At 43.7% G+C, this 25,550-nt stretch overlaps 1 protein-coding gene across 1 annotated transcript; it reads left to right on the top strand.

Moving 5' to 3' along the window:
• Nucleotides 1-204: 204 nt before the first annotated feature.
• Nucleotides 205-17,939, top strand: LOC130124830 (NACHT, LRR and PYD domains-containing protein 3-like). The gene is made up of 8 exons (XM_056294178.1): nt 205-250; nt 2,446-4,243; nt 4,377-4,544; nt 5,298-5,459; nt 9,279-9,452; nt 15,084-15,236; nt 15,687-15,733; nt 17,273-17,939. Exons 1-8 carry the CDS (start codon nt 205-207, stop codon nt 17,803-17,805), a joined length of 3,081 nt encoding a protein of 1,026 aa, XP_056150153.1. The 3' UTR covers nt 17,806-17,939.
• Nucleotides 17,940-25,550: the final 7,611 nt, after the last annotated feature.

The raw sequence follows: 25,550 nt of genomic DNA, 5'->3' as shown, positions 1-25,550 counted from the left end.
CCATGACTTTGGGTAAAAAGATATTTCTGCTTAGGATAGAAATTAAAATGAAATAAAACGGAAAAAAAATATCCTCTCTGACAAAAATATGTTGATCGATAGTCAAATGTTTTAAACACATTTGTATTTATTTTGAATTCTTGATTGATTGATTGATTGATTGATTATGTTGGTAGCTGTGTGCCCACAAAGAGTAACCAACCTATGGGTCCTGCATCCATCTTCATCAAACAAGACACATCCACTAAAGGTAACCTTACCGATATGGTCTATAAGTTATTCCTTTTTCATGTAAAGGATTCCCAGGTGGATTTATATCAGGATACATGTGAGGGGAATCTGTTGTTTAATGTGACTCGTGATTGACTGATTGATAGCATCAAGCTAATGAGCTAGCTTTCAACTGGCACAATAGCTTGGTTTTATAGTTAGCGGTATTATTATTCAAAATGAATGGAAAATGAAACAACTTGGATCTTAATTCTGTCAAACCAAAGCATGGAAGTGTAACCCTATTCTTCTGTCTGTCGGCCCAGACACCCCTTCAACAGTCTCGGCGTTGTGTTATTATTATTAATATTATTATTAATATTATTATTATTATTAATGTATATTGACTCCGGGGCGGACAGAGATAGAAGATAGTTGTACAGACCAGAGACGGGAGTCCTAATGGCGGTTGAGGCAGAGCAGGTTTTTTGTATTTATTAGCTTTCTCACATACAGAACCACTCGCTGCATACAGGCAGCTTGTAACACAAAATGGAACTGGTAAGTTTCTGAGACCACAAAAATAAATAAAACGTTCAAAGAAATTCTCAATCCATATGAGAAAATACCATTTACCAACAAAGTAATAGCCTACTTAGCCTGCTAACATTTTATGTTAACCAATACATTGTTTAGCTAGCTCAACTGTACGATGCAATAAAATGTCAAATGGCGCTTATCCAACGTCCATTTTTAAACAATAATCGGCTGTGGCGTAAAAACATGTATAACAGCTATATCATATAAAAACTAACAATGATGGACCTTTGACATATATTTGAAATGCCCATTATATGAGAGGCCATATAGGCCATATTCCATACTTTACCTCTCACATACTACTGAAAATCCTCTCACATACTACTGAAATGCAATAGTTGTATGTAAGAGGAATTTCAGTAGTATGTGAGAGCATTTCACATGTGTATGTGAGAGCATTTTCAGTAGTGTATGTGAGAGGTAAAGTATGGAATATGAGCTATATGGCCTCTCATACATTTATGCGGGCGAACAATAGATACCAGCGCTTACCTGCTTGTAACACAAAACGGAACTGGCTCTACAGCAGCCATGAAGGGACAAAAGACTCACAATACAAGACCACCATCTGCCAGCGATTAAATGTAAATCACTTCCTTACATAAGTAAGATGCATCAAACTTCACAAACAATTCTAAAGTTTAAAAAAACTTTCAGAAATAAGTTATTGGTGAGATCCAAAAAAATCAAGGAGAGCTGTGCATCACTGCCCTATCCCCTGCTGTATACTGTACCTCAGAGATTGTGCCTGGTGGAGGAAAACGCATCACATATGAAATGTTCAAAGGGACTGTGTGTTGGATTTCATCTTCTCTGATATATAGTATGTCTAGTAAACATCAGAAGAGAGTACTGGGGTGGTTGTGACTGGAAAAAGTAAATGATCCAGGCCCTCAGGCTTGTCCTCAATGCACTCACATGGCTTAGCGATCTACTGTATGTAGCAATAGCAGCAACCTGATATCTCCTGAGGGTGTTCAAAAATGGCAGCTGTACTGGTTATCTACTACCCTTTTATTTAAGTTTGCTTTGTCTTGCTTGTGAACATGAAGCCAAACTGCATGTCTATTTTTGATTGTTGTTATGCAGATTAGCATTCAGGTAATATGCTTAAAAGAAATTTGGGTGTCCGGGTGGCGTGGTGGTCTATTCTGTTGCCTACCAACATGGGAATCGCCAGTTTGAATCCCTGTGTTACCTCCGGCTTTGTTGGGCGTCCCTACATACACAATTAGCCGTGTCTGCGGGTGGGAAGCTGGATGTGGGTACGTGTCCTGGTCGCTGCACTAGCACCTCCTCTGGTCGGTCGGGGCGCCTGTTCGGGGGGAATAGCGTGATCCTCAAACGCGCTACATCCCCCTGGTGAAACGTCTCACTGTCAGGTGAAAAGAAGCGGCTGGCGACTGGACATGGATTGGAGGAAGCATGTGGTACTCAGCAGCCCTCCCCGGATCGGCAGAGGGGGTGGAGCAGCGACCGGGATGGCTCGAAAAAAAGGGGAATTGGCCAAGTACAATTGGGAAGCAAAAGCCCCCCCCCCCCAAAAAAAACAAACAAAAAAGAATTAAGTGGCAGCTATATACCTAAATGAGTTATTTGAATTTGTGAAATATAAAATCTGCTTTATTCCTATAGATGATTGCACTGTGAATTGTCAACGTGAGTTCAAATCCTCTCTGAAGAGGAAGCTTCAGCATGTGTATGAGGGCATCACTCATCAAGGAAAACCAACGTTGCTCAGCAGGATCTACACAGAGCTCTACATCACAAAGGGACACAGCTCTGAAGTCACTGGTGAACATGAAATCATGCAGATTGAGATGGCATCCAGGAAACCCAAGGCAGTGCAAGAGAAGCCAATCAAATGTAAAGACATATTCAAACCTTCACAGGGTCAAGTTAAACCTGTTAGAGTTGTGGTGACAAAGGGGGTGGCAGGTATTGGAAAGACATTTTCTGTGCAGAAGTTGATGCTTGACTGGACTGAAGAAAAAGCCTGTTTGGAGATCCACTTCATCTTCTCAATACCATTCAGGGAGCTGAACTTGATGAAGGATGAGCAACTCAGTTTATTGGATCTTATCCATCGATTCTTTATTGAAATAAGGGAGGCAGGCATCACTGACTTTGACAAGTACACAGTTTTGTTTGTCTTTGATGGCCTTGATGAATGCAGACTGCCCCTCAACTTCCAGAATAATGAGATCTGCGGGGATATCACAAAAGTGACGTCAATGGATGTACTAATAACCAATCTTGTCAAGGGTAACTTGCTCCCCTCTGCTCGCCTGTGGATAACATCCCGACCTGCAGCAGTTGATCACATCCCTCCTGAATGTGTTGACAGGGTAACAGAAGTACTTGGGTTTAATGACCAACAGAAGGAGGAGTACTTCAGGAGGAGATTTAGCAATGAGAACCTGGCCAAAAAAATCATCTCACTCATCAAGTCTTCAAGGAGCCTCTATATCATGTGCCACATCCCAATCTTCTGTTGGATTAGTGCTACAGTTCTTGAGCACATGCTGAATGAAGATGAAGAAAAACAAATTCCAAAGACACTGACTGAGATGTATGTGCATTTCCTAGTGATTCAGACCAAAATAAGTTTTGTCAAGTATCAAGGGGTAGTTGACATGGATCCACTCAGGAATGAACAGACATACAATCGGATCATTCTGTCTCTAGGCAAACTAGCTTTTCAACAGCTGGAGAAAGGCAACTTGATCTTCTATGAGGAGGACTTGATAGAGTGTGGCATCGATGTCAAAGCAGACTCGGTATACCTGGGAGTGTTCACTCAGATCTTCAAAGAGGAGCCTGGGCTGTGCCAGAAATCAGTATTCTGCTTTGTTCACCTGAGCATTCAGGAGTTTCTGGCTGCTCTATATAAAATCCTGTCATTCTCCAAGAACACAAATCCAACCCCCAAGTGCAGCATCCTTTGTTGGAAACCTTCCAGTGGCAGACGTGAAATCAAATTTTATCAGACTGCTGTTGATCATGCCTTGCAGAGTAAAGATGGACATCTGGACTTATTCCTCCGCTTCCTTCTGGGTCTGTCACTGGATACCAATCAGTTTATTCTCAAAAGCTTGCTGAGACAGGCAATTAGCAGTTTAGAGAGTAAGGAGAGGATAACAGGATACATTAAAAAGAAACTTAGGGAGAATTCTTCACCAGAAAGAAGCATCAATTTGATTCATTGTCTTAATGAACTTAAAGATCCCTCTCTGGTTAAGGAAGTACAAAGTTTCCTGAACTCAGGAGGACTCTCCCAAGAAAAACTCTCGCTTGCCCAGTGGTCTGCTCTAGTCTACGTGTTGCTGACTTCAGAGGAGAAGCTGGATGTGTTTGACCTCAAGAAATACTCTGCATCTGAGGAGGGTCTTCTTAGGCTACTGCAAGTGGCCAAAACCTGCACAACTGCTCTGTAAAATGTTCTCATATATCTACTATAGTGGGGGGGGGGGTAATATTAAAAAAATTTCTACATGCTCATAAAGGAAAAATGCTGCACTTTCTAGATGGTAAGGCCCTGACAATTATATTATGCTGTGTTTAAGGCTGAACCAATGCAGACTCTCCGACCAGTGCTGCTCATCTTTGTGTTCAATTCTTGCTTCCTCACATCTGAGAGAGCTGGACTTGAGTAACAACGGCCTTCAGGATTCAGGGGTGAAGCTCCTCTCTGCTGGATTGGGGAACCCAGACTGTATGCTGGAGAAGCTGAGGTCAGTGTCCTTGATATGTCTGGTTCTGTCCACGAGGAAGCATTCACTGTCTAACTAAAATGCTTATATATATTGTCTCCCACAAAGTCAAAATAAATATCTTGTAATGTGCCTCTTGCAACAGTGTGTCACTTAAGACACTTAAACTGGGGTTTAACTAACCCTGAGAGGCACTTACATCTGATTTTATCAAAAGGTGAAATACCACCCCACAGGGATATAAATGGGTTTTGTAATGTCTGAACTGGTCAAAAACTGCTCAAATAAATTTTCATTCATAGGCAACAAACTATCGAGGAAAAAAACAGTTCTGTGTTTTTCAATGTTCAAACAGTAAATGGTGCAGATTTGTTGCCGTGATAGGGATGTTTTAGAAATTTTTTTAATCTGACCACATATTAAACAGGGATATTTCAATGTAAGTCCCATGTTTTCCTTCATCAGGATTCTTCTCATAGTCGTGAAAAGTGTCAACAGTTTTGGTATAATTTGGTTGTCTAAACAAGTAACTAATTCTTTTTTTTCATCTCTCAATGAAACCAGTGGGAACTATTTGTTGCCAGTCAATAATCTAGTTTGCAGGTAGATTTACCAATTAGTCACAGTTTGATTTGCTGACGATGAGATGTTTTCAGCTGTAAGACAAAAAAAAAGGAGAAAAAAAGGGCTATGTTTCATTATAATTTCTGTCTGTTGATTCTGGACAAATAGCATCAGATGTTAAAAAAAACAGCTCACATTTATGTTCTGCAGGCTGTCTGGCTGTCTTGTCACAGCAGAAGGATGTTCTTCTCTAGCTTCAGCATTTACCTCCAACCCCTCCCACCTAAAAGAGCTGGACCTGAGCATCAATGAGCTGCAGGACTCGGGTGTAAAATTGCTTTTACCTGGACTGAATGAACTACGTATACTGAGGTAACTTTAACCAACTGTAGCATTTTATTCTTTTATTTTTTTCTTCTTCCCTGTTTCTCCCCAATTGCACCCAGCCAATAACCCCACTCTTCTGAGCCATCCTGGTCATTGTTCCACCCCCTCTGCTGATCTGGAGAGGGCTGCAGACTTCTGCATGCTTCCTCCGATACATGTGGAGTTGCCAGCCACGTCTTTTCACCTGACAGTGAGGAGCTTCGCCAGGGAGAACAAAGCACGTGGGAGGATCATGCTATTCCCCCCCAGTCCCCCCCCCCCAAAAGCAGGTGCCCCGACTGACCAGAGGAGGTGCTAGTGCAGCGACCAGGACACATACCCACATCTGGTTTCCCACCCGCAGACATGGCCAATTGTGTCTGTAGGAATGCCCAACCAAGCCGGAGGTAACACGGGAATTCGAACTGGCGATCCCCGTGCTGGTAGGCAACTGAATAGACCGCTGCACTACCCGGATGCCCAGCATTTTAGATTTTAGTGTGGTAATTTTTTCATCTTCACCAGGAGCCTTTCTTAAATAGCAAAATGTTTCTAATGGCAAGCTTGATATTTTAGCATTAATATGAGCACTGTCGACAGATTAACCATTGTTCGTGTTCCCTAATAAAACCAGTGGGCAGTAATAGCTGTTATCTTTCACAATTGTTTTCTCTGTCCAATAATGGGAAACTATATTGGGTTCACGGCAGCAGAAGCAGCCTATGACACCCAGCCCGGCTCTGTTAGACAGTACTACTGGGTCCTGCCCAGATGAGAGTGAGAGTAGGAAACAGACTTTATTATTCTTTCAGACTGTTGTTGGAAAGCAGCATTGGAGATAGTTAATTTTTTTTCTTCTTGTGAAAGGCTTTGTTTTATCTTAATTGTTCTTCGTTCTCTTCAGTGGTGTGCGCTGAGATAGTTCCCTGAACGTCTGAATCTTGGGATGGATACTTTCAGGCCCCATGTGACCTGACTGATATATTTTCATGTTGCCTGACATTGGCGGGTAATTGGAGTGCCATACTCCAATACTCTATCTCAGAGCCAGCCTTAGAAAAACGCTCCCAAATTGCTGTCTTTCACTTTCCAGAAGAAAAGTAAGGGGGTTTCTCTGAGACAAGCAAGTGTTATTTTCTATGCCTCTTTAATGTCGCCTCATAGGATCCCTGTTATGTGGAAAACTAAGAAAAATTTTTCATTTTTTATCTTGGCAACAGTGTGACCACGGAATTTTGAAGAAAAAAAAAACACACTCTATCAGATGCTTTTTTTCTCTTTTTTTGTCAACCCTATATCTTTTTTTAACAGATTACTCTTCCAGACTTGGTAATTATGCTATTAAAGTTTTCTGTTATTTTTTTATAGCTACAACACTAATAAACCCGAGACCCGTATGTGGTTTAGTTCAAATCTTTATTATTTTGTATCTCCGACATAGTTTAGTGTTATCTATAGCTCTTTTTTCCCCTTTAATTTTGGCCCAATTATCTAAGAATATTAGATGGGGGGGCGGGGGCAATTATGTGGGAAGAGACATAAATGGGTCTATTTACCTGTTTTTGGTAACGTTGACGAATATGTGACTTTGATATGTTTTGTAATACAAGGATTTTGTTTAGTACAAATCATATTTTAAAAATGGAAAGATGGGCGTCCGGGTGCCGTGGCGGTCTATTCCGTTGCCTACCAACACGGGGATCGTCGGTTTGAATGCCCGTGTTGCCTCCGGCTTGGTCGGGCGTCCCTGTGGACATGATTGGCCATGTCTGTGGGTGGGAGGCCGGATGTGGGTATGTGTCCTGGTCGTTGCACTAGCGCCTCCTCTGGTCGGTTGTGGCGACTGTTCAGGAGGGAGGGGGAACTGGGGGGAATAGCGTGATCCTCCCACACACTACGTCCCCCTGGTGAAACTCATCACTGTAAAGTGAAAAGAAGCGGCGGGCAACTCCACATGTATAGGAGGAGGCATGTGGTAGTCTGCAGCCCTCCCCGGATCGACAGAGGGGGTGGAGCAGCGACCGTGATGGCTCGGAGGGGTGGGGTGGTTGGCCGGATGCAATTGGGGTGAAAAAGAGGGGAAAATCCCCCCCCTCCAAAAAATAAAAACAAGAAAAACAAAACCTGCCTCCTGCGGTGCGCTAAATTAACAAAGTCCTTTGTTCAGGCTGAAGGGCCATCCAGACCAAGAATGATAACTGTAACGATAACGATATGAGCATCCATACTGATGAACGATAGAGCCAAGCACGTGCTGCGCACTCCAGCTGTGCCGGCAGTTTAGGAAAATGGATATTGATCGATACTGATGGATAAAATGGATATGACCTGTTAGAAATGGAAAACCGGAGGGGTATGGGTTCATGAAATTCTTCAAAGACGAGAGGAGTTAGGAGAAACCAACACTCTGTCAGGAGAGTTGTCGTCTTGAAGACAAATTTTATTATTACTGTAGCAAATTTGGGGGGCAGCCGGGAAGCGCTGCAGCCGGGATGCGAACCCAGGTCGCCCGACTGCGCTAACCAGTTGACTAAAGGGTCCGACCCGTTAGCCAACCGGCTAGCGAGTGTACTTATTCACGATCGTTACACTGCCCCGCTCCTTCAGGAACCGCGTCCCCGCGCTTAAGTGTAACAGCTCCCTCATGCCTCTGGGCACACGCGCTTCCGATGGCCTCACCATCCCACTTCTAACACCAAATGTAGCGAATTCGGGGGGCAGCCGGGAACCACCGTAACCAGGATGTGAACCCGGGTCTCCTGCACCACGGGCACCTACACTATCCCCACCCCGCCTCCTTCGGGAATCACGTCCCTGCACTTCAGCACACCAGCTCCCTCACGCCTCTGGGCGTATGCGCCTCACGGTCTCACCATCCTACTTCTGACACCAATGTAGTGAACTCGGGGGGCAACCAGGAAGCGAACCCGAGTCGCCCGCACCACGGGCAACTGCGCTAACCAGTCAACTTAAGGGTCCGACCCATTAGCCAAGGGCTAGCGAGTCCACTTATCCTCATGCATAGGTAGACTTGTTAGCCGCTTATATATAGTTATCGCTTATAGTTATCGTTCTTGGTGTTGATGGCCCTTATGTCTGACTAGAGCTGAGCTTTCATTTGACTTCCTCTTTTCTTTGTTTTGATGTTGCTCATTTGATTAAGGGCACATTTATTTCTTTTATTTATGTCATTTGTGGTAATACTAGCAGTATATGAGTCTGACACCACTTTTCAGGGGTTCATACCCTTATTCATATTCCTATGACTGCTATTTCAAATATTGATATAAGAGGTCTCCAAACACTATATAAGACGGATTCAATTGGTGCTAATTCAGTTGCGGAATGCAACCAAGTTATGCATACCCGTCCAGGGTTGCTGAAGGTAGGATTTACCTACTCAATGAATTTCTGATACAGTATCTTTTGCCTTTTTATACCCTAAAATACATTTTCCATCATGTAATGGAAAACCTTGCTGTTTCCAGAAACTGTTTCAGTAAGAGATCATTGATTATTATCCAAACACCCTTGGTCCTAACCAGTTATAATAATCGCTCTCAAACAAAATTATTAGCAATTCAACAGAATCCAACTTAATTCAAAACAGTCAAACAGGATCAGCATTAACGTTTTCAAGCCTTATCAAACAATATCCAGAATTTCTTGCATTCCGTAGAAATTATGAGAGAGTATGAGTCTCCTGGACAACGAGAATTGGGAAGCCTAATTTAAAGATTACTGTAAGAACTCTTTCCACAATGTCATGAGCGGTGATAAATTACCTAGAAAATATGTTGTTTGCCGTCTTTCTTATTTACATAGACTAAGTCAATGCAGTCTAACCCAAGGATGTTGCCAGGACTTTGCTTTAGCCCTCAGCTCGGCGATGTCTAAGCTGAGAGAGCTAGACCTGAGTAACAATGACCTACAAGATGTCGGAGTGAAGCTGCTCGCCAATGGACTCCGCAACACAAAATGCCAACTCCAGAAATTAGGGTCAGTACTGATGAATTATATCACTGTATTCCTAATGTATTACAATTATTATTATTATTAATAACAATAATAATAATAATAGTTGTATCATTATTATTATTATTATTATTATTATATTTTAGTTGTATAGTGCTTTTCAAGGTGCACAAAGACGCTTTACATTAGATAAAGGCAAGGCAAGGCACGTTTATTTGTATAGCACCTTATCATTGCAGAGGTCATTCAAAGTGCTTTACAGTCAAACGATAAGGGGAAAAAAGCATTATAAAAGCATAAAATAAGATATATAAAAGTACTGACAAGTTTAAAACTGAGTTAGTAAAATAAATAAAAGTGGCATAACTGATGAATTAAAAGTAACAACAATCGGAGCAAAATGTACAACACACACACACACACACACACACACACACACACACACACACACACACACACACACACACACACACACACACACACACACACACACCAAGAACTTAGCCATAGGCTGTTTTGAAAAGCAAGGTTTTAATCTGCTTGTAAATGTGTCCAGGGTGGGCGTTTCTCTCAGATGCTCAGGCAGGGTGTTCCATCTACTTGGGGCATAAATACAAAATGCAGCTTCCCCTGCTCTAGACCTAGCATGAGGGATGATTAAAAGGCCACTGCCATTGGACCTGGGAGTTCTAAAAATAAACATAAAAGCAATACACCAAAAACATAACAACACACAACATTAATCACACATCAAAAGCAATTCTGAAAAGGTGACCTTTGATTAATAATTAGAACGTGGGCAGATTGGTGCAGTCTCTCATGTGTTTGAGGAGAGAGTTCCAAAGGGAGGGGGCAGCTATGGAAAAGGCTCTGTTGCCCAATGTCCAGTGCTTGGTCCTGTGTGGTGGACACAGGAGGTTGGCAGTGGAGCAGGTTGGTAAAGTAGGAGGGGGCCTGGTTATGGAGGGCTTTGTGAGTGAGGAGAAGGACTTTGAATTGGATTTATTGTGGAACAGGGAGCCAGTGGAGGTTCTGGAAGACAGTGGTGATGTGGTCACAGGAACGAGAGTGGGTGAGCAGGTGAGTTTGTTTATGACTTTGGATGATGAGCCATAAAGACTGCTGTTGCAGTTATCAATTCTGGAAGTCATGAAGGCGTGGATCAAAGTTTCAGCAGCAGAGAAGGAGAGTGATGGGCAGAGATGAGCCAAGTTTTTTATGTGGAAAAAGGCAGTTCTGCTGATTTGATTGATTTGGTGTTCAAAGGAGAGATTGCTCTCAAAAATGATACTGAGGTTGCAGATGTGTGGGGAGGGAGAGTGAAGTTATTGATGGTGAGGCAGAAGTTACGAGTGGTTTTGATAAGGAATTTGCCATCCATGGGCTTGCATCCGTGATTTTAGTTCAGCGACGCAGTTGGTCAGACTGGAGTAAGTTGTAGTAGTGATGGATTTAGTGGAGATGTAGAGCTGGATGTCATTGGTGTAGCAGTGGAAGTGGAGACTGTGACAATGTATGATGTTACCAAGAGGGAGCATGTAAAGGATGAACAGGAGCGGACCGAGCACTGAACCCTGGGTGACGCCTTGGGACAGAGGAGCGGTGAAGGAGCTGAAATGTTGATGCTTATGAACTGTTGTCTGTTTGTGAGATATGACTTTAGCCAGGAGAGGGCAGTACTGGTGATGTTGAGGGAGGAATCAAGGCGGGAGAGAAGAATGGTGTGGTTGATGGTGTTGAAAGCTGCAGTGAGGTTGAGGAGGATGAGAATGCTCAGGTGACCAGAGTCTGAGGAGATGAGGTCGTTGGAGGGCTGTTTCTGTGTTGTGCTGTGAGCTGAAACCAGATTGAAATGGTTCAAACAGGTCGTTGGCGATGAGGTACGCTTTGATTTGGGAGGCGACAACACATTCCAGTGTTTTTGACAGAAAGAGGAGATTGGAGATGGGCCGGAGGTTGCTCATGATATCAGGGTTGAGTCCAGGTTTTTTTGAGGATGGGGGTGACAGCAGCCAGTTTAAGTGTACGGAGGACTGACTCAGAGGTGAGGGAGGAGTTAATGACATCTGTTTGATGAGTAAGGAGATAGCTGGGAGACAGTCCTTAACATGACCGGATGGGATGGGATCCAGAAGACAAGTGGAGCTTCGCATTCCTACCATAAGGTTGGACAGCTTCATTGGGGACACAGGAGGGAACTTTGACAGGGGCTGAGTGGTAAAAGGGGGAGGGAGGTGGAGAGGGCAGAGGAGGTGGTCAGGTTGCTGTAAATAGTGTAAATTTTAGTTTGGAAAAATGAAAGGAAGGAGTTTCACTTGTTAACAGTGAAGGACGTTTGCAAAGTTACATACGTTTGCAAAGTTTGTTTATTATAGAAAAGAGCCTTGGGGTAGGCAGAGCCAGTCTATAAGCTGTGAGTAGTAGGTGGACCAGGCTGTGATGATAGCTTCTTTGTTAAACCAGGTTTCTTGGAGAGTCTTTCAAGAGAGTCTTTGATGGGAGTTCAGGAGTATACTAGGGAGCTGAGAGTGTGAATGAGACTGTTTTGGTTTTAATGGGGACCAGCTGAACAAGACAATAGGAGAGTGTGTCATAATAATTGCTAAGATCAGAGGGATTATCAAATTGTGGAGGAGGGGAGGCAGACATGTTACTGGCAAGAGGCAGAAAGAGCTGAGGGGGAGATAGATTTGAGATTTCTGAAGGATATTATGCATTTGACTTTTAGGATGGGGATAGGGATGCCAGTCAAGTCAAATTTATTTGTATAGCCCAATATCACGAATTACAATTTTGCGTCAGTGGGCTTACCAGCAACACAACATCCTGTCCTTAGACCCTCTCATCGGATAAGGAACAACTCCCTAAAAAAACAACCTTTAACAGGGAGAAAAAATAGGAAGAAACCTCAGGGAGAGCAACAGAGGAGGGATCTTTCTCCCTAGATGGACAACATGCAATGGATGTTGTGTTTACACAATACAACATTGAAAGAGGATAAACAGAATTATAATGGACATAACATTTATTAAGAATATGATGCGCAGGATGCCAAGCAGTGTCCAGTTGCCACCGGAACAGTCCAGGACCCAAGCCACGCAACCAGCATCATCATGTAAAATTTAAAATAAAATAAAATATACACTACCGTTCAAAAGTTTGGGATCACCCAAACAATTTTGTGTTTTCCATGAAAAGTCCCACTTATTCACCACCATATGTTGTGAAATGAATAGAAAATAGAGTCAAGACATTGACAAGGTTAGAAATAATGATTTGTATTTGAAATAAGATTTTTTTTACATCAAACTTTGCTTTCGTCAAAGAATCCTCCATTTGCAGCAATTACAGCATTGCAGACCTTTGGCATTCTAGCTGTTAATTTGTTGAGGTAATCTGGAGAAATTGCACCCCACGCTTCCAGAAGCAGCTCCCACAAGTTGGATTGGTTGGATGGGCACTTCTTGCGTACCATACGGTCAAGCTGCTCCCACAACAGCTCAATGGGGTTCAGATCTGGTGACTGCGCTGGCCACTCCATTACCGATAGAATACCAGCTGCCTGCTTCTGCTCTAAATAGTTCTTGCACAATTTGGAGGTGTGTTTAGGGTCATTGTCCTGTTGTAGGATGAAATTGGCTCCAATCAAGCGCTGTCCACTGGGTATGGCATGGCGTTGCAAAATGGAGTGATAGCCTTCCTTATTCAGAATCCCTTTTACCCTGTACAAATCTCCCACCTTACCAGCACCAAAGCAACCCCAGACCATCACATTACCTCCACCATGCTTAACAGATGGCGTCAGGCATTCTTCCAGCATCTTTTCATTTGTTCTGCGTCTCACAAACGTTCTTCTTTGTGATCCAAACACCTCAAACTTGGATTCATCCATCCACAACACTTTTTTCCAGTCTTCCTCTGTCCAATGTCTGTGTTCTTTTGCCCATCTTAATCTTTTTCTTTTATTGGTCAGTCTCAGATATATATGGCTTTTTCTTTGCCACTCTGCCCTGAAGCCCAGAATCCCGCAGCCGCCTCTTCACTGTAGATGTTGACACTGGTGTTTTGCGGGTACTATTTAATGAAGATGCCAGTTGGGGACCTGTGAGGTGTCTGTTTCTCAAACTAGAGACTCTAATGTACTTATCTTCTTGCTCAGTTGTGCAACGCGGCCTCCCACTTCTTTTTCTACTCTGGTTAGAGCCTGTTTGTGCTGTCCTCTGAAGGGAGTAGTACACACCGGTGTAGGAAATCTTCAATTTCTTAGCAATTTCTCGCATGGAATAGCCTTCATTTCTAAGAACAAGAATAGACTGTCGAGTTTCAGATGAAAGTTCTCTTTTTCTGGCCATTTTGAGCGTTTAATTGACCCCACAAATGTGATGCTCCAGAAACTCAATCTGCTCAAAGGAAGGTCAGTTTTGTAGCTTCTGTAACGAGCTAAACTGTTTTCAGATGTGTGAACATGATTGCACAAGGGTTTTCTAATCATCAATTAGCCTTCTGAGCCAATGAGCAAACACATTGTACCATTAGAACACTGGAGTGATAGTTGCTTGAAATGGGCCTCTATACACCTATGTAGATATTGCACCAAAAACCAGACATTTGCAGCTAGAATAGTCATTTACCACATTAGCAATGTATAGAGTGTATTTCTTTAAAGTTAAGACTAGTTTAAAGTTATCTTCATTGAAAAGTACAGTGCTTTTCCTTCAAAAATATGGACATTTCAATGTGATCCCAAACTTTTGAACGGTAGTGTATATATGGCTTTATAAGATATATAAAAAGAAAATGTGGTGAGGGAAATGCCAGGCAGCATCCAAGTGGCGACCACCATCACCACGGAGACCTGGGAGGAGAACCGACTGCACGTGTACACAAGGGAGACTCACATGACACCATTCACACACAGAAAAAGAGAAAGGAGAAGACATCATTCAGAGAGAGAGAAAAGACATGTGAGAGAAGAGAACAGTTTACAATAGTCATTAGTCTTAATCAATTTAGTCATCAATTAGTCATAATCTATACGCTATAATCTCGTCGGCAGAACAGTGGTTCATGTCCAGTGTCCATGGTGACTGACAGGTGGTCAGAGATATTGAGGTTGAAGCTGGAGAGTTGATGTATTGTGAGACCAGTGGAGCAGACCAAATCCAGGATGTGACCACGGCTATGAATGGGGAATGTCTGTAGGTTATACAGTCAGGAATGGGGGGAGGTCTAACAGCAGTGTGATCACACCACAAGGGAAAGCCAGTGTGAGCAAAGGATGCGATAGCCATTGTTATGGGTAAAGGGGAAGAAGAGGGATCTGCATGATGAATGGGGTGGGGGTGAGGGGCCATGTAATAGATACATGACACACAAGCCTGGCTCAAGCCAATGGTATGAATACAGGAGATGTGGCTGAGCCTGCATCAAGAAGCTTCTCGTTCAGTTTATTAAAGTGAATCTATTCAAATGAACTGATTCTCTTGGCATTCTCAGTGACAACATAGCAAATGTACCAATTTTAAATACATCTTATCTACGTATATCTACCATTCCATATATTTAGTATTTAGAGTACTTGGATATGCTGTAAAACTGCTGCGTGGTGACAACTATTAATTAAATGGATTGTATTTCTAATGGTAAACTCTGCAGGCTATCTGGCTGTCTGGTAACAGAGGTGGGCTGTGCTGCACTGGGCTCAGCTTTGACCACGAGGGCCTCTCAACTGGGAGAGGTGGACTTAAGCTATAACCATCTGGGAGAATCAGGAACAAAGCTGCTGTCTGCTCAAGTGAACAAACTTAAGTATGTAGACTGGTATGATATGCTACAAGCTATTATTGTTATTTCCTCGAAGTATTTAACACATAAGGAAGTGCATTCTCAAACCTTAGGCCAGCTTAATGGCCCCGTGTTTAACAATAGAACATTTTAAAGAGGGCCAATGTTGACATTATCCCATTGCTTGCTAGGATGTCCCTCAGATCGAGCTGGGATGCAATGGAGAACACTGTCACCGGCAGAGGTCTTAACTCCCGCATTCACATGAGAACTTCTTATTGCCTTGATAAATTCTACTCTTTTTCTCAAAGTGCTTCAAAAAACATGACAAGATCCAGCACCGTGGCAGCATGATTTTTCCTCCCAGATATTTCAGGCTGAAGTTGTGTTGAAAAGCTTTTTTTCTCTCTGACATGTCAAGCAGTTTGATTATTGGGATGCAATCCATGTCTTTTCCCATGCTCTTCCCTGCAGTGTGGATCACAGTGGAAACAGGTGGATCAAGCCTGGACTCAAGAAATGTAAGCAGTCTGTGTGTGTGTGTGTGTGTGTGTGTGTGTGTGTGTGTGTGTGTGTGTGTGTGTGTGTGTGTGTGTGTGTGTGTGTGTGTGTGAGAGAGAGAGAGAGAGACAAGGTAAGAGCCTAGTATCTTCATGGCATGTGTATGAGATACAGAAAGAAAGGTGTGTTACACAGTCAACTGATGAAATAAGTGGTGGAAAAATGCAGCAAACCCGAGGGAGAGTAGAAAGAGAAAGATGGTGAACCAAAGCTAAAACAGTCATGAATCCCCCGTGGTAACTGTGCCCTTGTAGTACACAGTTTGGTCCAAAGGTTAAGTATGTTTGTTTTGCTGGCTCCGTGCAAACTCCACCAGACGGGTCCTACAAAAGCGGTAGTGTTTTGCAAAAGAACAACTGCATTTTGCATCTATGCCTCGTGTCACAAACCTGCGAGATTTACAGTGACGAGGTAATGAGATAACGCAGCCCTGATTATGGCCATGTATCCATCTATGTGCTGTAAACCATTAAATTGTTAAATTTCGGAGGGAATCTGACCCTAAGACAAGCATTTGGAATCATTACACATAATTTGGTTATCTCGGTCACAGAGAGGCAGCAGCGAGGAATAATCACTGGAAAACTCCTCATAGCAGCTTTAACACCTCTCGGCTGTTCAGCCGGCAACTGCATCCTAGCACAGAAAGGATTTGTCCAGATATGTGTGGGGAAAGGATAGGTTTGGTCAGGTGGAAACAAAGGCTCCTTCAGTATTTTTATTAATGTTGCTTGGAGCTAGGATTCCAGAGTATAGTCGAGCTCTGGTGCAAAAATGTTCCCCTTGTTGATTAAAAACAAACAAACAAACAAACAAACAAACAAACAAACAAACAAACAAACAAACAAACAAACAAAACAGACCTGTCCTTTTATAAAATGCCATGATGCTGAGAACATTTAAATGTGACTCGTTATTTTGCCTGGTTATTTACTGTTGGTAAAAGGTATAGACTCTTGGGTGTCCGGGTAGCGTGGCGGTCTATTCCATTGCCTACCAACACGGGGATCACCAGTTCGAATCCCCGTGTTACCTCCGGCTTGGCCGGGCATCCCTACAGGCACAACTGGCCGTGTCTGCAGATGGGAAGCTGGATATGGGTATGTGTCCTGGTTGCTGCACTAGCGCCTCCTCCGGTCAGTCGGGGCACCTGTTCGGGGGGAGGGGAACTGGGGGGAATAGCATAATCCTCTCATGCGCTACATCCCCCTGGTGAAACTCCTTGCTGTCAGATGAAAAGAAGCGGCTGGTGACTAAACATGTATCAGAGGAGGCATGTGGTAGTCTGCAGCCCTCCCCAGATTGGCAGAGGGGGTGGAGCAGCGACCGGGGACAGCTCGGAAGACTGGGGTAACTGGCCCTGTACAAAAAAAAAAAGTTATAGAATCTCCTCGTTCAGTCGACTAAAACTCATGTACAACTGTGCTACTCCACAGACAGGACCCACTGATGTTAAGCTAATCATAACATGCCATTTACATGTGTTTTGGTCTAATTAGATGCCTGTGAGCTCACACTGGAGCCGAACACGGCACACAAAAACCTGCTTCTGTCTGAGGGGAATAGGAAGGTGACATGGATGAGATTTGGACAGCCATACCCTGACCACCCAGCGCGGTTTGACTCGAGGAGACAAGTGCTGTGTAGTGAGGCTCTGACCGGCCGCTGCTACTTTGAAGTGGAGTGGAATAGAAAAGGTGTTGATATAGCTTTGACTTACAGAGGAATCAATAGAACGGGAGGTGGCGATGACTGCGTTGGATACAATGACAAGTCCTGGAGTCTGTACTGCGATGATAAGGTTTATGCTTATGTTTACAATTCTGTGACGACAGATATACCGGTCTCCTCCTCCTTTTCCAGCAGAACAGGAGTGTATCTGGACTGGCCTGGTGGCACGTTGTCCTTCTACAGAGTCTCCTCTGACTCACAGACCCTCCTACACACTGTCCAAGCCAGATTCACTGAGCCCCTGTATGCTTGTTTCGGGCTTGGAGTGAATGCCATAATTTCTTTTTGCCAACTAGATTAGCTTCCTGTGTTTTGGCCTGGAGAACTACCCCAGTCTTCAGGACGTAGACGTCACACTCCATTCAAGACACATTTTGTCGATGCAAGGCATGAAGGTCTGTTATGAAGCTAGACACTTAACGTGCATATGCATAATGTTAAACAACCATGCGCGCGCGCGCACACACACACACACACACACACACACACACACACACACACACACACACACACACACACACACACACGAAGAAATGTAGATTTGTGGGTGTGCACACACACTATAAAATTGACCACTAGGTTTTCTGTTTGGTTCTGCCTGCCCTACCTGCAGGCTGTAATTGCAACCCAAAACCACCAGAGGAAAGCATGCGTCTGCATCTGCATCTACATCTACAACCAGACACATGCGTGACCGGATTCAGTCGATTAATGTAACATGAAATAAGAGGAATTGGTTCATTTCAGCAGTACTTTTGCAGTGGTCCAAAAGACAGGCTCTGGACTCTTTAGTTGGACATGAAATAACTTTTGTTGGGTTCTTATAAGTTTGTATTCAGCGTAGCTTATTTTGTTGTGTGATGGAAGGAACAATCGATACAACACTTTGGGGAAACCTCAAGTATGCATAAGCCGTTAAATTAAGAATCAGGGTTTGAATTTGGAGGTGAAAAAAGATATTTGAACGTCACTCTTCAATATTTCATACATTGTGTGTCCGAACCCATGATGGGCTGAAGGTCTGTTTCTAGAGAATAATGAGCATGGATGCCAGGATGAGAGACTGAATTTACTCTAGTTTGCTCCCTGGCTAAAAAACATGCTGGAGGGTGTTCTTGACTTTTTATCTTAAGCTCTTAGCAAGGAGAAGGGTCAACACACTTAAATATACTCATCTTTTCATGGCAATCCCATTTTTCTTTTTCCTTGGTGGGAGGGTTGTTGAATTGTGACCCCCCCCCCCATTCTCTCTAATTGTATCTGGCCAATTACCCCGCTCTTCCGAGGCGTCCCGGTCACTGCTCTACCCCTGCTGCTGATCCGGGGAGGGCTGCAGACTACCACATGCCTCCTCCGATACATGAGGAGTCGCCAGCCGCTTCTTTTCACCTGACAGTGAGGAGTTTCACCAGGGGGATGTAGCATGTGGAAGGATCACGCTATTCCCCCCCTGTCCCCCATCCCCCCCAAACAGGCGCCCCGACCGACCAGAGGTGGCGTTAGTGCAGCGACCAGGACACATACCCACATCCGGCTTCCCACCCATAGACACGGCCAGTTGTGTCTGTAGGGACGCCCGGCCAAGCCAAAATGAAAACATTTATGAAGCAACACGGAGAAAGAAGTTGAGAACAATACCGTGATTGTGCACTTCACCCCACTGACATTACATCCACAGTACTCCAGGTCAGCTGTAATTCAATTATGTAATGCGTACGACATTGCAGATGTAACTTCATTACTATATTGTCCTGAGAACCGAGAGTAATTTCCATCCCGGTGACGCTGCAAATTCTGCCTTTGGAAAAGAGTTGTGTATGTTCAGACATATTCATTGAGAGATTGTCTCAGACCGACACAATAAAATGTTTTAATTCATAAATTTGGGGTTGTTCCTGTTTTTTTTTAGTTTTTTTTTAACTACATGTATTCAACCGTGGCTAACCTAACCTAACCTAACCTAACCTTTCTCCAGCGTTGGCACAGTGTTAAATTGAAGTGTGGAGATAGGTCTGGCTCTGCGAGACTCCCTGGCTTAATGCTGTTACACACCCACCGGGAATCAACTGCATCTATACACTTAATGTGTTATATTTAATGCTACTGTTTGTGCTTGCGTGTGTGTGTGTGTGTGTGTGTGTGTGTGTGTGTGTGATCACATGTTCCTTTTAAAAGGAATGGGAGAGATGTAGGCCAGTGTATGTGCTGGTGTGCCCCTAGCTAGTGCAGCAACCCCTGGCCTAAATTTAGTCTGGCAACATGTGCCCCTCTAGCCTGAGGATGGACTTGGATTTACACATCACAACACACACACACACACACACACACACACACACACACACACACACACACACACACACACACACTGCATACAGAGTGTGAGGAGATCAGCGTTAAGAGGAAATATGCCATCGTCTATTCATCCTGAACCAAAACACATACACTCACAAACACTCTGATCAGGCTTGCATAACTCACATTTATGCAATGCAAATCCCAGTATAATTTTAGCATCACAAATATTTTGTAGCAGTGGTGGCATGGATTCATTTAGGTTTTGGTTCACATGCATCTGAAGGCAAGAGAACAAATATATTTTATTGAGCATGGATGGCAGGCATAACAAAATGCACCAAGTTTGATTCTCAGAATGAAAAATATCAGCAGTGCCGGCCCTAGCCATTTTGGTGCCCTGGGCGAGATTAGGGTGTGTCGCCCCCCCCCCCACTCCCTCTCCTGCCCGGTGGGCAAAAATTTTCACGTTATTTTACAAAAAACTATGCATTTTAACGTCATTTAACGCCACCAATGTTCACACATTTACACAGAAATTGCATAGCTTCATATCTTTGAGATTTTCTTTACTAAAGAAAGAAGTGACATATAACGAATTATCAATACATCAATAAGCTTTGCACAAAATATATTAAAGAAACCAGCGCAGACATAATAGAGTAAAAATAAGAGTATTGCACAAAAACTAACTATATTACAAAGACCTCAGTACATTATAGATAATTTAGCATTGTTCTACAGCACACACGGGCAAATACAGCTCCATTTTATATGCAACAAAAACGCAAAAAATAAAAACAGTATTCAAAAACAAGTGACACAAAATGAATCACAATATAAATAAGGTATTTCACAAAATACGATCTAACAGAACCCAGTGCAGACATAACACATTATAAATATAGTAAAATAAGAGTATCGCACAAAAAACTATGTACAATATGCATAATGTAGCATTGTTCTACAATAAACATGGGGCCATATATAGAAAATACTCTGGAGGCAGCGTTGTGTTAATGAATGTCAGTTGAGGCAAATGACTGAGGCTGTACAGTCCATTCCATCAGAGGGCGCTGTCTACATTCGGAGGGATCTTAAGGATTGGAATCTTTCAGAGGTGCATCTAAAAAGTGAAGATGAGCAGCAAACAAAAGAACGTCCCCTAAAGGTCCTCTCCGAACGTCCAGTAAATGTCATTGTGTAGGGTTTTCATTACGTCACAGGGACGTCTGCTAGTCTTTCCCCTAACGTTCCTGTGATGTCCTCGGGATGTTCTTTGAACGTCCTACAATAACGTCGCGGGGACGTCTAGATGTTTTACAGGGACGTCCTGCGATAACGTCCTCGGGACGTCACAGGGACGTCTAGAGGATTTTCCCCTAACGTCCTTGTAATGTCCTCGTGACATTACAGGGACGTCCCGCGATAACGTCCCCGTGACGTAATGAAAACCCTACCCAATGACATTTATCGGATGTTCGGAGAGGACCTTTAGGGGACGTGCTGGGGACGTTTTTTGTTTGCTGGGAAGTCCTCTAGATGTCCCGGGACTTCACGTGGACGTTATTGTGGGAGGACAATACAGGAACGTTAGGGGAAAGTTTTGTAGACGTCCCTGGGACGTCACGGGGACGTTATCGCGGGGAACGTCCTGTAATAACGTCCCCGTAACGCAAAGAAAACCCTACACAACGACATTTATCGGACGTTCGGAGAGGACCTTTAGGGGACGTGCTGGGGACGTTTTTTTGTTTGCTGGGTATTCCGTTGCCTACCAACATGAGGATCGCCGGTTCGAATCCCCGTGTTACCCCTGGCTTGGTCGAGCGTTCCAATAGAAACAATTGGCTGTGTCTGCGGGTGGGGAGCCGGATGTTTGTATGTGTCTTGGTTGCTGCAGTAGCGCCTCCTCTGGTCTGTTCAGGGGGGAGGGAGAACTGGGGGAAATATCGTGATCCTCCCACGCGCTATGCCCCCCTGGCGAAACTCCTCACTGTCAGGTGAAAAGAAGCGGCTGGCGACTCCACATGTATCGGAGGAGGCGTGTGGTAGTCTACAACCCTCCCCGGATTGACGGAGAGGGTGGAGCAGCGACCGGGACAGCTTGGAAGAGTGGGGTAATTGGCCGGGTACAACTGGGGAGAAAAAGGGGTGCAAAAAAAATCTTCCCTTTCACATCATGGCATGCCCTCAAAGGGCAATAAAAAAAAGGGAAATTTGCAAAGTTATCAAAGAGTTGAAAAAAACAACCAGAACTGGGCTGTTAAAAGTGTTTATCAGCTGGTGTCAGCTTTGCGCTTAGTTTACTGAAGTCCCCTCTCAATAGGTCGTCTCTATGTGCTCCCTCCCTCCCTCCCTCCCTCTCTCTCTCTCTCTCTCTCTCTCTCTCTCTCGCTCCCTCTCTCTCTCAATTTCCTACACATTCACACATATAAAACCACACGCCTACAGATGTGTACACACACACACACACACACACACATGAACACGCACATTTTCTCTTTCCATGTCACATATGTGTACACGCGGCATGGCGCACATCCTGCCTTCACATTCAATTACTGCTAAATGGAACGGTTAAACACACACACACACACACATAGAACGCTCCATTTCCTTACGGATGGGGTTGCCATGGTAACCGAGTGCATCGGGGTGGGGGTGAGGGGGTAAGCTTGTCCCGGATGTATTCCTGTCTGTTGGGTTTCTGTGTGTGTGTGTGTGTGTGTGTGTGTGTGTGTACTCCCTCACCCTACGATTCTGAATCTTTCATCTCATCTAATTGCATCAAATCTTTCACAAGCAGGGGAGAGAAGAAGAGGAGGAAAGAGTTCAGTAAAAGAAAAGATAAAAAGCAGAGGCAAAGAGGGAAGCACGCACGCACACACACACACCCTCTGTTCGAGAAGTTTGATCAGTACTATACTGAAAAAGGGCCATCCCCAAGCAAGTGTACAAGAGAGAGACAGAGAGAGAGAGAGAGAGAGAGAGAGAGAGAGAGAGAGAGAGAGTGTGTGTGTGTGTGTGTGTGTGGTATAGGAGTAATTGTGCAAAAGAGAACGCAGGAAGACAGAGGGAGGGAGGGAGGGAGAGAGAGATGTGGTGGAAAGCAGAGGGGACAGAAGGACTGAAGAGTGAAGTCGAAAAGAGAAGAGCAGAGCTGAATATATCGGAATAGAATAGATACTGCCAAAAAAAGAGAAAGAGAACGGTCGCTGGATCGTTCCGAGACAACGGACAATTTTGATTATCCAACATCGTCGATCCAGATCACCGCTTTTCTTCATTCTAGTCCTGTAATGAAATCTCTGCAGCCGCTTTCAGCGGAAAGAGACAAGAAAGACGGAGGTATGGAGGCAGAACAAGTTGTGGGATTTACACTCACAATACCGCCGTTTCATGCCACTAAAACGCACAAAACACAACACCGCCCTGTCCTGCTGCTTATCAGACAACAGATAGGCAGCACGACACCAGATGAATGCATATTCACGTACAATCTCTTCTCTGCTTCAACAGGTCTGACGGAAGTCTCAAGACCAACCTCGCATAAACCAGCTTGCCAGCACCTCATAAACCCGGTATGGCCCATAAAACAAGCCCCACTGCATTGTTTCCCTCAACAATCAGCATTGTGCTACTTGCAGCTGCAGCACCACGGTAGCTTTTGCTGCACTGCATTTGTGCATTTGTGCAATTGCATGAAACCGAGTGAATGGAAATGGAGATGAAGGTATGCAGCAGCAGCAGCAGCAGCAGCAGCAGCAGCAGCAGCAGCAGCAGCAGCAGCAGCAGCAGCAGCAGCAGCAGCAGCAGCAGCAGCAGCAGCACGCTAGTCTGTTGTTACGCTGCTCAGGTTAAACTACCCATGGCTGCATCAAGTCGTGAAACACCACAGCATCGTGGCACCTTTAGTACACTAATGACTGAGACTTAAAATGTTAGAATAAAACCAACCACACACACACACACACACACACACATATATACACTACCGTTCAAAAGTTTGGGATCACATTGAAATGTCCATATTTTTGAAGGAAAAGCACTGTACTTTTCAATGAAGATAACTTTAAACTAGTCTTAACTTTAAAGAAATACACTCTATACATTGCTAATGTGGTAAATGACTATTCTAGCTGCAAATGTCTGGTTTTTGGTGCAATATCTACATAGGTGTATAGAGGCCCATTTCAAGCAACTATCACTCCAGTGTTCTAATGGTACAATGTGTTTGCTCATTGGCTCAGAAGGCTAATTGATGATTAGAAAACCCTTGTGCAATCATGTTCACACATCTGAAAACAGTTTAGCTCGTTACAGAAGCTACAAAACTGACCTTCCTTTGAGCAGATTGAGTTTCTGGAGCATCACATTTGTGGGGTCAATTAAACGCTCAAAATGGCCAGAAAAAGAGAACTTTCATCTGAAACTCGACAGTCTATTCTTGTTCTTAGAAATGAAGGCTATTCCATGCGAGAAATTGCTAAGAAATTGAAGATTTCCTACACCGGTGTGTACTACTCCCTTCAGAGGACAGCACAAACAGGCTCTAACCAGAGTAGAAAAAGAAGTGGGAGGCCGCGTTGCACAACTGAGCAAGAAGATAAGTACATTAGAGTCTCTAGTTTGAGAAACAGACGCCTCACAGGTCCCCAACTGGCATCTTCATTAAATAGTACCCGCAAAACACCAGTGTCAACATCTACAGTGAAGAGGCGGCTGCGGGATTCTGGGCTTCAGGGCAGAGTGGCAAAGAAAAAGCCATATATATCTGAGACTGACCAATAAAAGAAAAAGATTAAGATGGGCAAAAGAACACAGACATTGGACAGAGGAAGACTGGAAAAAAGTGTTGTGGACGGATGAATCCAAGTTTGAGGTGTTTGGATCACAAAGAAGAACGTTTGTGAGACGCAGAACAAATGAAAAGATGCTGGAAGAATGCCTGACGCCATCTGTTAAGCATGGTGGAGGTAATGTGATGGTCTGGGGTTGCTTTGGTGCTGGTAAGGTGGGAGATTTGTACAGGGTAAAAGGGATTCTGAATAAGGAAGGCTATCACTCCATTTTGCAACGCCATGCCATACCCAGTGGACAGCGCTTGATTGGAGCCAATTTCATCCTACAACAGGACAATGACCCTAAACACACCTCCAAATTGTGCAAGAACTATTTAGAGCAGAAGCAGGCAGCTGGTATTCTATCGGTAATGGAGTGGCCAGCGCAGTCACCAGATCTGAACCCCATTGAGCTGTTGTGGGAGCAGCTTGACCGTATGGTACGCAAGAAGTGCCCATCCAACCAATCCAACTTGTGGGAGCTGCTTCTGGAAGTGTGGGGTGCAATTTCTCCAGATTACCTCAACAAATTAACAGCTAGAATGCCAAAGGTCTGCAATGCTGTAATTGCTGCAAATGGAGGATTCTTTGACGAAAGCAAAGTTTGATGTAAAAAAAATCTTATTTCAAATTCAAATCATTATTTCTAACCTTGTCAATGTCTTGACTCTATTTTCTATTCATTTCACAACATATGGTGGTGAATAAGTGTGACTTTTCATGGAAAACACAAAATTGTTTGGGTGATCCCAAACTTTTGAACGGTAGTGTATATATATATATATATATATATATATATATATATATATATATATATATATATATATATATATAGTTGTTTTTTCCCCCCTGCTGAATCAGTACCCTGCTGAAAACAGCCATGTGTTGGTTCAGTTTGAGCATTTGCTGC

The sequence above is a fragment of the Lampris incognitus genome, chromosome 15, assembly GCF_029633865.1.
Source record: "Lampris incognitus isolate fLamInc1 chromosome 15, fLamInc1.hap2, whole genome shotgun sequence".
Lineage (NCBI taxonomy): Eukaryota > Metazoa > Chordata > Actinopteri > Lampriformes > Lampridae > Lampris > Lampris incognitus.
The sequence above is the reverse complement of the archived record's forward strand: the minus strand, read 5'-3'. Positions and strand labels throughout refer to the sequence as shown.

What these genes read in the sequence shown, in the direction of transcription:
- LOC130124830 (XM_056294178.1), top strand. Translation starts at nt 205, where the DNA reads ATGGGTCCTGCATCCATCTTCATCAAACAAGACACATCCACTAAAG. An exon ending in ACAAGACACATCCACTAAAG is followed by an intron (nt 251 to 2,445) that starts GTAACCTTACCG and finishes TTATTCCTATAG; the next exon opens with ATGATTGCACTGTGAATTGT. An exon ending in TGCCAACTCCAGAAATTAGG is followed by an intron (nt 9,453 to 15,083) that starts GTCAGTACTGAT and finishes TAAACTCTGCAG; the next exon opens with GCTATCTGGCTGTCTGGTAA.